At 51.0% G+C, this 12,473-nt stretch overlaps 1 protein-coding gene across 3 annotated transcripts in view; it reads right to left on the bottom strand.

The window, feature by feature from the left end:
- The window catches only part of CROCC2 (ciliary rootlet coiled-coil, rootletin family member 2), an 81,456-nt gene that overhangs the window by 48,651 nt on the left and 20,332 nt on the right, over positions 1-12,473 (bottom strand). For all 3 annotated transcript variants that reach the window (XM_045368135.3, XM_045368132.3, XM_045368133.3), the window contains 9 exons: positions 11,548-11,651; positions 10,705-10,902; positions 9,422-9,518; positions 8,937-9,140; positions 8,504-8,715; positions 7,994-8,176; positions 7,361-7,505; positions 6,774-6,920; positions 6,247-6,477 (listed from right to left, as the gene is read on the bottom strand). In XM_045368135.3, coding sequence (XP_045224070.2) covers positions 6,247-6,477; positions 6,774-6,920; positions 7,361-7,505; positions 7,994-8,176; positions 8,504-8,715; positions 8,937-9,140; positions 9,422-9,518; positions 10,705-10,902; positions 11,548-11,651 — 1,521 coding nt within the window. The remainder of the gene's footprint in view (positions 1-6,246; positions 6,478-6,773; positions 6,921-7,360; positions 7,506-7,993; positions 8,177-8,503; positions 8,716-8,936; positions 9,141-9,421; positions 9,519-10,704; positions 10,903-11,547; positions 11,652-12,473) is intronic.

Here is a 12,473-nt window from a genome sequence, read left to right as displayed (position 1 = left end):
AAAACAATCAATAGAGAACATAAAATGGAATACTAAATAAATATGCATCTAACCCCAAAAAAGGCCAGAAAGGAAGAATGTAAAAATATTTTTAAAATATGAGACAAATAGATGGCAAATACTTAGATGTAAATAAAGCATATTAATAGTTACTTAAATGTAAGTGGTCTAATAAACACTCTAATTAAAGATAGAAGTTGTCAGAGTAAATATAAAGGCAAAACCCAAGTATGCTTTTGACACACACTTTATTTGTTGATTTTTTAATTTTTTTATTTCAATAGGTTTTTGGGTAACAGGTGGTGTTTGGTTACATGAATAAGTTCTTTAGCGGTGGTTTCTGAGATTTTGGTGCACCCATCATCTGAGCAGTGTATACTGTACACAATGTGTAGTCTTATCCCTCACCACCCCCAACCCTTTCCCCCAAGTCCCCAAAATCCAATGTATCATTCTTATGTTTTTGCATCCTCAGAGCTTAGGTTCCACATATGAATGAGAACATATGATATTTGGTTTTTCATTTCTGAGTTACTTCACTTAGAATAATAGTCTCCAATTCCATCCAGGTTGCTGTGAGTGCCATTATTTTATTCCTTTTAATGGCTGTGTAGTATTCCATGGAGTGTGTGTATATACGTATATATATCATATTTTTAAAATCCACTCGTTGATTGATGGGCATTTGGGCTGGTTCCATATTTTTGCAATTGCAAATTGTGCTGCTATAAACATGCATGTCCAAGTATCTTTTTTGTATAATGACTTCTTTTCCTCTGGGTAGATGCCTAGTAGTGAGATTGCTGGATCAAACAGTAGATCTACTGTTAGTTCTTTAAGGAATCTCCACACTGTTTTGCAGAGTGGTTGTACTAGTTTACATTCCCACGAACAGTGTAAAAGTGTTCCCTTCACTGCATCCATGCCAATATCTTTTTTTTTTTAAATTTTTTGATTATGGTCATTCTTGCAGAAGTGAGGTGGTATAGCATTGTGGTTTTGATTTGCATTTCCTTGATAATTAGCGATGTTGAGCATTTTCCCATATGCTTGTTGGCCATTTGTATATCTTCTTTTGAGACTTGTCTATTCATGTCCTTAGCCCACTTTTTTGATGGTATTGTTTGTTTGTTTTTCTTACTGATTTGAGTTCTTTGTAGATTCTGGATATTAGTCCTTTGTCAGATGTATAGATTGTGAAGATTTTCTCCCACTCTGTGGGTTGTCTGTTAACTCTGCTGGTTTTTTTTGTTTGTTTGTTTGTTTGTTTTTTCTGTGCAGAAGCTTTTCAGTTTAATTAAGTCCCATCTATTTGTCTTTGCTTTTGTTGCATTTGCTTTTGGGTTCTTGGTTATGAAGTCTTTGTCTAAGCCAATGTCTAGAAGGATTTTTCTGATATTATCTTCTAGATTTTTTTTTTTTTTTTTTTTGAGGCAGAGTCTTGTTCTGTCACCCAGGCTGGAGTGCAATGGCATGATCTTGGCTCACTACAACCTCTGCTTCCCAAATTCAAGCGATTCTCCTGCCTCAACCTCCTGAGTAGCTGGGATTATAGGCATGTGCCACCATACCTGGCTAATTTTTGTATTTTTAGTAGAGACAAGGTTTCATCATGTTGTCCAGGCTGGTCTCAAACTGCTGACCTTGTGATCTGCCCACCTCAGCCTCCCAAAGTGCTGGGATTATAGGCGTGAGCCACTGTGCCTGGCCTATCTTCTAGAATCTTTATGATTTCAGGTCTTAGATTTAAGTATTTGATCCATCTTGAGTTGATTTTTGTATAAGGTGAGAGATGAGGATCCAGTTTCTTTCTTCTACATGTGGCTTGACAATTATCCCAGCACCATTTCTTGAATAGAGTGTCCTTTCCTCACTTTATGTTTTTCTGTGTTTTGTTGAAGATCAGTTGACTGTAAGTATTTGGGTTTATTTCTGGGTTCTGTATTCTGTTTCATTGATCTACGTGCCTATTTTTATACCAGCACCATGCTGTTTTGGTAACTGTTACCTTATAGTATAGTTTGAAGTTGGGTAATGTGATACCTTCAGATTTGCTTTTTCTTTATTCTTGCTTTGGCTCTGTGGGCTCTTTTTTTTGTTCTATATGAAATTTAGGATTTTTTTCTAGCTCTGTGAATAATGATGATGATATGTTGATGGGAATTGCATTGAATTTGTGGATTGATTTTGGCAGTATGGTCATTTCCACAATATTGATTCTACCCATCCATGAGCATAGGATGTGTTTCCATTTGTTTGTGTCATCTATGATTTCTTTCAGCAGTGTTTTGTAGTTTTCCTTAAAGAAGTCTTTCACATCCTTGGTTAGGCATATTCCTAAGTATTTTTTGTTTGTTTGTTTGCAGCTATTGTGAAAGGGGTTGAATTTGAATTCTTGATTTGATTCTCAGCTTAGTAGCTGTTGGTGTACAGCAGAGCTACTGATTTGTGTACACTAATTTTGTGTCCTGAAACTTTGCTGAATTCATTTACCAGCTTAGAAGCTTTTGGGAGGAGTCTTTAGGGTTTTTTAGGTATACGATTATATTATCAGAAAACAGTGAGCGTTTGACTTCCTCTTTACTGATTTGGACGCCTTTATTTCTTTGTCTTGTCTGATTGCTCCGGCTAAGAATTCCAGTACTGTGTTGAATAGAAGTGGTGAGAGTGGGCATCCTTGTCTTTTTCCAGTTCTCATGGGGAATGCTTTCAACTTTTCCCCATTCACTATAATGTTGGCTATGGGTTTGTCATAGATGGTTTTTATTACCTTAAGGTATGTCCCTTCAATGCCAACTTTGCTGAGGGTTTTAATCATAAAGAGATGCTGGATTTTGTCAAATGCTTTTTCTGCATCTATTGAGATGATCATGTGATTTTTGTTTTTAATTTTGTTTATGTGGTGTATCATATTTATTGACTTACGTATGTTAAACCGTCCTTGCATCTCTGGTGTGAAACTCACTTGATCATGGTGACACACACTTTAAATAAGCAGACACAGACAAGTTGAAAGTAAATATATGAAAAGGATATACCATGGAAACACTAAGCATAAGAAAATGGAAGTGGCTATATCAATATCAAAAAAGTAGATATCAAAAAAGAGTATTGCTAGAGATAAGAGGGGATGTTTTACAATGATAAAAAGCCAATTCCTCATAAAGACATAAAATACTAAAAATATATATACACCTAATAATAGAAATTTAAAACACATGAAGCAAAAATTGACTATGGGAAGAAACTAAGGGGAGATCTAGGGAAAGAAACAGAAAATTCCATTATCACAGATAGAGATTTTAATGCCCTTCTGTCACTAACTGATGCAGCAAGTAGACAAAAACAACCAATCAAAGAAATAAATCGACACACAAAAAACCCCAGTAAGGGCTTAGAAGATTTAAACAGCATTACTAAGCAACTTGATTTAATTTATATTTGTAGAACAATGCACTCAGCAATAGCATAATACACATTCTTTTGACATGTTCAAGATAGATGATAGACTGGGACATTTAAATCCATCCAAATAATATGGAGTATGTCCTCTGATCATGATGGAATTATATTAGAAATTGATAACAATTAGACATTTAGAAAACCCTATTTGGAATTTAGGCCATATATGTCCATATAATCCATGGGGCAAAGAATAAATCACATGAGGAAAGAGAAAATAGTTTGAATTGACTGATAATAAAAACACAACATGCAAAATTGTTAGGACGCAGATGAAGAAACAGCCATAAAAGCAACTAAGAAATTGGAGTAGATTATATATCTGTTAAAGAAACTGAATTCATTATCAAATGCTTTCTCACAAAGAAAACTCCAAGCTCACACTATTTCATTAGTGAATTCTGCCAAACATTTAAGAACTAAGTAATACCAATTTTACACAAACACTTTCAGGTAATAGAGGAAGACAGACTATTTTCCAGTGTATTTTGAGGCCAGCACAACCCTGATTCCACATCTGACGATTCCAAGGAAAGAAAATTACAGAACTATTACTCACAAATAGAGATGCAAAAATCTTTAACAAAATATTATAAGTTGAATAAAAAATATATAAAATGGATACTAACTCATGACAAAGTAGGGCTTACTTAAGTATGCAAGTTTAACATCTAAAAAATTAACCAGTATAACTCACTGCATTAACAGCACAAGGAGAACAATGACATGATCATCTTAATAGTTCCAGAAAAAGCATTCAGCAGAATCCAATACCCATTTATAAATTTTAAAAAATATCAGCATACTAGGAATGAAAGGGAACTTCCTTACTCTGATAAAGGGCATCTGTGAAAAGCCTACAGATAACATCATATTAAATGGTGAAACATCAAATTATTTCCCCACTTGCATTGGTGGAAGTATGGCCACTCTCACCACTTATATTTAACTTTGCTCTGTACTTAGTCTTATAAGTGAATTTGTCAAGGTCACATGACTCAAAATAAACATACGAAATTGTATTTCACATGAAATTATATTTCTATAATAATGAACAACAAGAAAACGACATTAAAACAGTAATATAATTCATGATATAAAAATCTAGAATTAACCTAATCAAAGATGTGCAAGAAACCTCTACATGGAAAACTACAAACGTGGCTGAGAGTAATAAAGACAAGGAGAGATATACCATATTCATGGATACAATATTCAATATATTTAAGATGTCCATTTCCACAAGTTGATCTATAAATTCTAAACAATTTTAATCAAAGTCCTAGCAGGCTATTTTGCAGGGGAGGGAAGAAAAAATTGATAAGATGATTGTAAAATGTATATGAGTATGCAAAGGATTTAGAACAGCCAAAACAATCTTGAAAAATAACAAGGTGGATGTGTGTACACTACTCAGTTTCAAGACTTACTAAAAAGCTATCATAATCAAGACTGTGGTTTTGGTGAAAGAAGGAATAGATTGACTTGCACAGATCAACAAATCCCACATATATGATCAATTTATTTTCAACAAGTTGCCAAATTTAATCAAGGACAAAAGGAGAGAGTTTTAAAAAGTGGTGCTGGAAAAACTGGGTATTAGTATGAAAAATAATGGACCTTAGTTCCTACATCATACCATACACTTGTGGTTCTCACACTTTAGTGTGCAGCAGAATTCCAAGGAGGGCTCATTAAAATCCCGATTTCTGGGCCCCGCCCACAGAGTTTCTGATTCAGCAAGTCTTGTGTGACTTGTGTGGACAATCCCAATGTCCAGCAACAGGTGGATGAATAAGCAAATGTGGTTTACTCATCCCAAGGAATATAACTATGCAGTCAAAAACAAAGGGCTTAGTGATACACTGAACAACATGTATGGATCTTAAAGACATGATGTTGAGAGACAGAAGCTGGACACAAAAGCGTCTGTACTGCACAGCTCCATTCATAAGGAACTCTAAAACAGGTGCATCCAGTCCGTGGCGCTGCACATCAGAGCAGAGGCCGCCTGGGTGGGAGCCAGGGGCTTTGGGCAATGGCTGAAGGCACGTGGGGGAACCTGCTGGGCTGACAAAAATGTTCTATGTCTTGATCCTGGTGGCGGCTACCCAGGTTTGTACAATGGTCAAAACTCTTTGACACTGTACACTGACTTATTAAATGTCAATAGAAAAAGAGGAAAAAGATGACCCCAAAAAAGGACAAGACAGAATCTGAAAACAGGAGGACTGAACTGTCCTGAATGTAACAGGGGCTGCGGAATCTGAGCCACGGGGGCTTGAACCAGTACGGGCAGGGTTTCTGCGTGGATGAACGAGGCAGGATTGGAAAAAACCTAGACTGTTCTTTTCTCCAGTGAGTTGAGCTTCCTCAGCAAAAGATGGGGAAATTGGGAATGAATGCACAAAGGCACCAGTGCATATGCAATCGCAGAGTTCAGCTGTGTGGATGTGGACCATGGAGTAACAAGACAGAGGAGGAAAGAGCAAAGCTCTCTAAGGGCCCAGCGTGCAGAAGTCACTGGCCTCAGGCCCGGGCTCCCCTGCCAAGTGGCGGGATGGATATAGAGGCCAAGCCTGATGGAAATCTTCTTCTCTGCATACCCTCGCCCTGCCCCCACCCCCACGGGGAGGCCAGCTCTGGGCTTGATCCGTTACCCAGCCAGAAAGAGCTGGTTTGGGTATCCTGAGCCTGCCTGACTCCCAGAAGTACCTTAGGCAGGACCTGCGACCCAGCCGTATCCCAGACGGCGGCAGCAGCCCGCCCTGCAGACGTCCTCACCTGGCCCACCTGGTCCTGGAGCTGGGCCTTCTCTCGCCCCAGCAGGGCTGCCTGCCCCTCTAGTTGCTCCTGCTGCTGCTCCAGGCGCCCACAGGCCTGCTGCAGGCCCCTGCACTCTGCCTGCTCCAGCAACAGCTGCTGTTCCGCCTGGGCCAGCTGCTCCCTGGCCCGGACCTGCTCCTGCTCCAGAGTCTTCTGCTGCTCCCGCAGCTGGTCCCGCTCCTGCTCCAGCTGCCACCAGGTGTCAGGGGCTCTGCATCCACTCCCCGCATGCTCAGTCCCTGTAGGCCAGCCACTCCCGAGGCCTGCCCCAGGGGCACTGTCTTCCCTCCCTCAGGCCTGGGCCAGGGGCACCGTCTTCCCTCCCTCAGACCTGGCCAGGGCCAGTCAGGCTCCCTCGTCCCCAAAACCTTGGACCAGGAGAGGAAGTGATCTGGGAGAATGGAAGGAAGGCCCAGGGCTGGGAGACCCACAGCCACCTGGGAACCAGGTTCCGGCGAGGCCCGCCCCGCTGGCCCTTGTCTCACCTGCAGGGTCAGGTGGTTCAGGTCACTTTTGTCCTGAGCCAGCGCCTCCATCAAGGCGGCCATTGCAGCCAGCGAGTCCCTCTGCTCCACTCCCTCTGACTTCAGCCGCCTCACAAGAAGCTCCAGGTCCGCATTGCTGCACTCAGCCTGGGGCAGGGAGGGGGATGCCAGGGGGGACCTTTAGCTTCCAGGGCAGGGCTGTTGCCGGTGGGAAAGGAGTGAGCCCGGAGCTGCAGAGGTGTGCAAGCCAGAGCTCCTGGGCGGACATGGTGGGAAGGTCGCCACAGTGGGGAGGTCTCAGGACCAAGGGTGGCTCCAGACACTGAGGCTCCAACCAGAGGAGGTGGCTGGTGGGCCAAGGAGAAGCCACGAAGAAGCAGACGTGGCCAGCAGGGTTGAGAGCAGCTGGGCCAGGCTGGTGCCTACTGGTTGGGGACGGGAAAGGTCTTTGGTGACTTTGGGAGCTCTGGTGATGGGCTGAGGGTCCCAGCAGGCAGGAGAGAGGGAGTGGGAGGCCAGGTCAGTGAGGCTGGGGTGGGTGGGGGCAGACGGGAGAGGGGGTGGGGTTGGGGGGAGCAGAGGCGTACCCGCGCCAGGGCGCTGCGCAAGCCCTCCCTCTCGCTCTCCACGACATCCCGCTGCAGCTGTGCTGTGCTCAGTGCCTCCCGGGCTGATGCCAGCTCCTCTCTGAGCCCAGAGACCTTCTCCTCCAGCTGCTGCAGGCGGCCTTGACTGAGGCCCCAGACCAGAGGGCGGGAGATCCCTCAGGGTGAGCAGTGGCTGCCCCATGGGATTTCAGGCAGGCGGTTGCCTGCAACTCCCTCCAAGCCCAGGGAGGCCCAGGAGGAGCATGGAGTCCCTGGAGGACCAGGAAGGCAGGGAGCCCTTTGCTTCCAGCCTTCACTTCTGGGTCAGGGGAGGCACAGGTGCCTCCACGGGGACAGGAGGGGTGGGGCCCCACATCTGCTGGGCCCACAGGGTAGTGGATGTGCACCCAGGTGGGGCACTGGGCCAGAGGGAGTGAGGATTGGTCTGGAGGATGGTGCAGCCTGGGGAGGAGCCTGGAGAGCCCCCGCCCCTGCCCTGTCAGGGCCGCCACCACACCCTGAGATGAGACGGGAAAAGAAGCAGACCCGTTGCCCAAGGCCAAGTGGCTGATGGTGGCAGAGCGGGGTCTCTCCTGTGGGAGGGGCCCTGTCCACCCAGCCACCGCGGCGCACCTGGTCTCCAGTGCCCTGCAGCTCCACTCCCTCTGCAGAGCCAGCTCCTCCCTCCGCTCTGCCTGCAGCAGGAGGCTTCTCTGTAGCTCCGTGGCCTCGGCCTCCAGCCCCTGCTTCTCCGCATCTGCAGCATCTGCCTTCCCTTTCAGCTCCTCCACCACCATCTCCAGAGCAGCCTTCTCCCTGGGGTTGGAAGGGCCAGAGTTGGGGCAGCCCTGGACACATTCAAGGTGCACCATGTGCCTTGGTGGGCAGTTGGGGCTGGGTGGATGCCAGCCTGTGAGACTGCATGGGCAGAGGGAGCCCGAGAAGCACACAGGGTCTCACTGGCGGGTGTGGCCCACCCCGGCCCATGCTCAACTTGTGCTCACAGAACTCTGCTGGAAGGAAAGGACCCCTCCCCGGCTGGCATCCCCTCCAGCTCTAGAGGTGCTTGTCCTGACAGCAGCCCTGGGCCCTCAGGATCCCCCACTCCCTGTGCAAGGCCATGCAACCCCTTCACCCCGTTACCTCCCCAGGAGCTTGCAGGATGCCCGGCACTGCTGCACCTCGAGCCTCTGGGCCTCCAGCTGGCCCCGAAGGGCCTCTTGTTCCCGTGCCTGCTCCCGAGCCCGCTCCTGCTGGAGTTTCTGTGCAGCCCACAGCTCCTGCCGGCACTCGGACAGCTGCTCCTGGAGCCCGGCTGCCACTGCCTGGGAGGACTCCAGCTGCAGGCACAGCTCCTGCCCGGGTGGGGTGCGGTGTGGGTCCCTCTGACTGAGGCAAGCTTTGCCCACTGAGGCCCACCAGGGCTTGAGACTCCCCAAAAGGACCCCCCCAAACACTGGAGCCCCTCCCTGGGGCCATGGGGCTCAGGGGCAGGCCCTATAACTACCCTTTAGCCTGAGGGGCTCATGTTTCTGCCCTCAGGGAGACGGGGGTCCTGCGGGCTGCGGTTGCCCACCTGTTCCCGCCGCCGCCGCCTCTCGATGGCTGCCCGCACGGCCTGCAGTACAGGGTCCAGGGTGGCCGGGGAGTGGGTATGTGGTGGGGACGCCCCTTGATGGGGGGATGTGGCACGTTGGGGGCTCCTCAGTGGGCGCCGTGGCTCCCCCAGTTCAGTGATGCTCCATGACAGCTCCAGGCACTGGGTATCCTCCTGGGCCACCTTCAAGGTGCAGAGAGGAAGGGATAGAGGGGCCCAGAGCACAGGGCCATGATTTGATGGGGACCGTGCAGACACTCCTGAGGGTCCCTGTGGGCCACCTCCATCTTTGCCACTGAGAGGACAGGTGAGGGGCCGCACCTTCCTGATGCGCCTCAAAGTGCACTGCAGGGACCCCGCCTTGCCCTGCAGGCCATCCGCCGCCCCCCCGGGCCACCACTGCACCAGGCTTCCTGTGGCAGACAGACCCCCACCACACAGCCACTCCCGTCCCGCCCACCAACCAGGCTCTGCAGGTCGGTTCTGAGGGCAGCGATGGTCCTCGCCTTCTGCTCATTCTGCTCTGTGAGCTTCTCCACCAGCAGCGTTTGCTCCGAGAGTCTGGGAGGAGTTGGGGATGGGGGGAGGGTGAAGGGCAGGGCCCAGAGGATGGGCACCCAAGCATGCCCTGGCTCTGCCCAGACTCCTCCGTGCAGTGGCCCCCCTGCCGGTGCTGGGTAATGCCTCTGTGTGAGTGGCCTCCGTCCCTGGTCTGAGCACGCGTCTCTCCTGCCACAGAGCCTCCAGTGGCTCCCACGGTCTCAGAAGTCAAGGCCCACACCCTGACCAGCTCTCCAGCCTCAGATGCAGTGACTGCCCAAGGCTCTGCCCCGTCCTTATGGCACAACAGAGGGAGTGCCCACTGCAGGCCTTTGTCCGGCCAGTCCTTCTGCCTGGAGCACCTGTCACCATCAGTCTGACAATAAGTGATTTTACTGTTCCTTCCTTCCCAGGACCCACCTTCTTACTAAAGACCCCAGGTCCCCTTCCTGTGGCTCAGGCCCTGGTGTGCGGCCCCTGCAGCCCTTGGGCCCCCATGTCCTGTCCTGCTCGTCTGGGGCTAGGTTGTGGTGTGTTTGACTCAGCTAGACCCCCTGAGGGTAGGGAGGGCCTCTGCCTGTCAGCCTGGCAGGGTGTTTGTGGCCAAGTGGGCCCCGGACCCCCGGACCCCCGGTTGTGAGGCGTCGGCCCCACGGCCAGCAGGTGAGACCTCCACTGGGGAGCCCCCTCCCCACTTCCTGCTGAAGCTGCCCTCAAGAGACCTCTGAGCCCCGATGTGGGTGGTGGGTCCGAAACCTTCCATAGTCACGGCGAGATCGCAGACCCCAGAGAGGGTGTGGGTGTCCTTCACGTGGGGCAGGAGGAGGCCTGGTCCCTCTTCCTTCCTCCGTTTTTAAACTATTTACCTAAGGTAAGCTCTTCCCCTGGAACAACGTGCCCTGCTTTAAGTCCTGAAAACTCCAATGCCGGGTGCTGACCCCCAGGACACAAACCCAGTGAGTTCCCTGCTGTGCTCCCCGAAACCCTCACTGTAGGAGACCCCAGTGCCTGCCTCCCGGGCATTAGGGGAGTGCCCTGCAGCCACTGGGATGGTGATTCTGAAAAGTGTGCACCACCAGTGACGCCAGGGCCCCACCTCCCCTGGTACGGTGTGACCACATCTGGGATCCACAGCGGCTGGGCAGGCTGGATGGGCCCCACCCCTCCGGGCCCTCCCTGTGCCTGCCTGCTGACCCTGGGCACCCACCTGGCCTGGAGCGCCACCTTCTCTGTGTCCCAGCGGACCTGCAGCTGCAGCATCTCCCCAACCTTGTCCCGAAGCTGCTGCCCCAGGGTGCTGGCCGTGCTGCTGGCCGACAGTCGCAGGTTGCAGTCGAGGTTCAGGCAGGCAGTGTGCAGGCGGCGGGCTGTCTTGGCCGTGTCTGCCTGCAGGTCAGCGAGGCCCCTGGGAGACAAGGGCAGCACCTGTGGCTGACTCAGGACCCATCTGCAGAGGGAGGGCCTGGTCCCATCAGTCCCACAGAGGACCCCCTCCTTGGCCATCCTCAGGAGAAGCCCCTGCTGCATGGCATTGATGGTTCCCATGTGTCACCAAATGCCAGGAAGCAGCTGGGGAGGAGTGAGCAGGGGCAGGGCCAGACTGCAGCAGCCTTCGCTGAGTCATCGACCCTCTGAGCCCCTGACTCTTCCTGTGCAAGGAGCTGCTACCTATGTAAGGGCTAGCAGGGTGGTACCAGGACTGACCTCCAGTGTGGCACCCAGCAAGGCTGGACAGACCACGGAAGCTCCAACTGGATAGGTGTCCCCCACCCCACAATGTCCTGTCCACCCTCCTCTCATCTCTCCTTGGTGTCCCCCACCCACCTCCCTGGCCTGTTTGTCCCTCTCCCTGACTGCCCTCCTCGGCCACCCTCATCACTGCTCCCACTGTCCAGCCTGAGGCCCAGCCAGGGCTGGTTGAGGAGCCGGCAGGCCAGGGCTATTGCACCCACGGAAGGGCCCGCCCCAGGCACCACTTCCCCTCTCCCGGAGGGGGCCTCAGCTCCCTGCAGCCTGGTGCCTGGCCCCAGGTGGGGCAGCCGGCACTCACCTCTCAGTGGCTGCTCGCAGCTCCGCCAGGTCTGTCCCCAGCACCACGGCCTGTCTCCACAGGAGAAGGAGGTCCCGGGGCTTCTCCAGGCCCCCTGGCCAGGTCTGAAAGCAAGGGGCCTCCTGTCCACTCCAGGCTGGGGCGCCTTTACCCTCCCTGAAGCCCATTCTTTTCCAGGTGCCATGTCCCTCTCCATGGGGGCTGGAAGTGGACCCAGCATCCCAAAGTCCCCATATCTCACAGGCAAAGGAGCCATGGGCTCCCCCAACCCCACCCTGGGGCCATATTCTGCCTCTCCCTAGGAGATGACCTGGGGATATGACCACATTCAGCCCTTCCAGGCCAGCCTGCGTGCATGGAGGTGGAAGGGTGGGGTTTGTCGGTCCCTGAAGAGAGAAGGTGCTGACTCAGTCTCAGCTCCCCAGCTACTCTCAGGAACTGCTCAGGCTCAGAACACTCCAGAACCAGGCCCAGTCCCCTGCTGGGGCATGGGGCAGACAATTCGGCGGCACGTGGCTCCTACCCTCCCACTCTGAGGGAAGAGGACGGGCCTCCTTTCTCCAGTACAGTCTTTCTCCTTACTCTGGAGACTCCTGAAGATGTCCAGGTGTTGGTCTGGCACTTCAAAGGTGCCAGGGACATAGAAGCAAATTAGAAGCCTCAGGACTGGGGTTCCGCAGGGAGGAGGGTGGGAAGTCACTGACGTTAGAAGCTTCTAGCACTGGGGTTCAGCAGGGAGGAGGGTGGGGAAGTCACTGATGTTAGAAGCCTCTAGCACTAGGTCCCCAGTTCCGCAGGGAGGAGGGTGGGGAAGCCACTGACGTTAGAAGCCTCTAGCACTGGGTCCCCAGTTCCGCAGGGAGGAGGGTGGGAAGTCACTGATGTTAGAAGCCTCTAGCACTGGGGTTCCACAGGGAGGAGCGTGG

The sequence above is a fragment of the Macaca fascicularis genome, chromosome 12, assembly GCF_037993035.2.
Source record: "Macaca fascicularis isolate 582-1 chromosome 12, T2T-MFA8v1.1".
Classification (NCBI taxonomy): Eukaryota; Metazoa; Chordata; class Mammalia; order Primates; family Cercopithecidae; genus Macaca; species Macaca fascicularis.
This window is presented reverse-complemented; position numbering and strand designations above follow the sequence as displayed.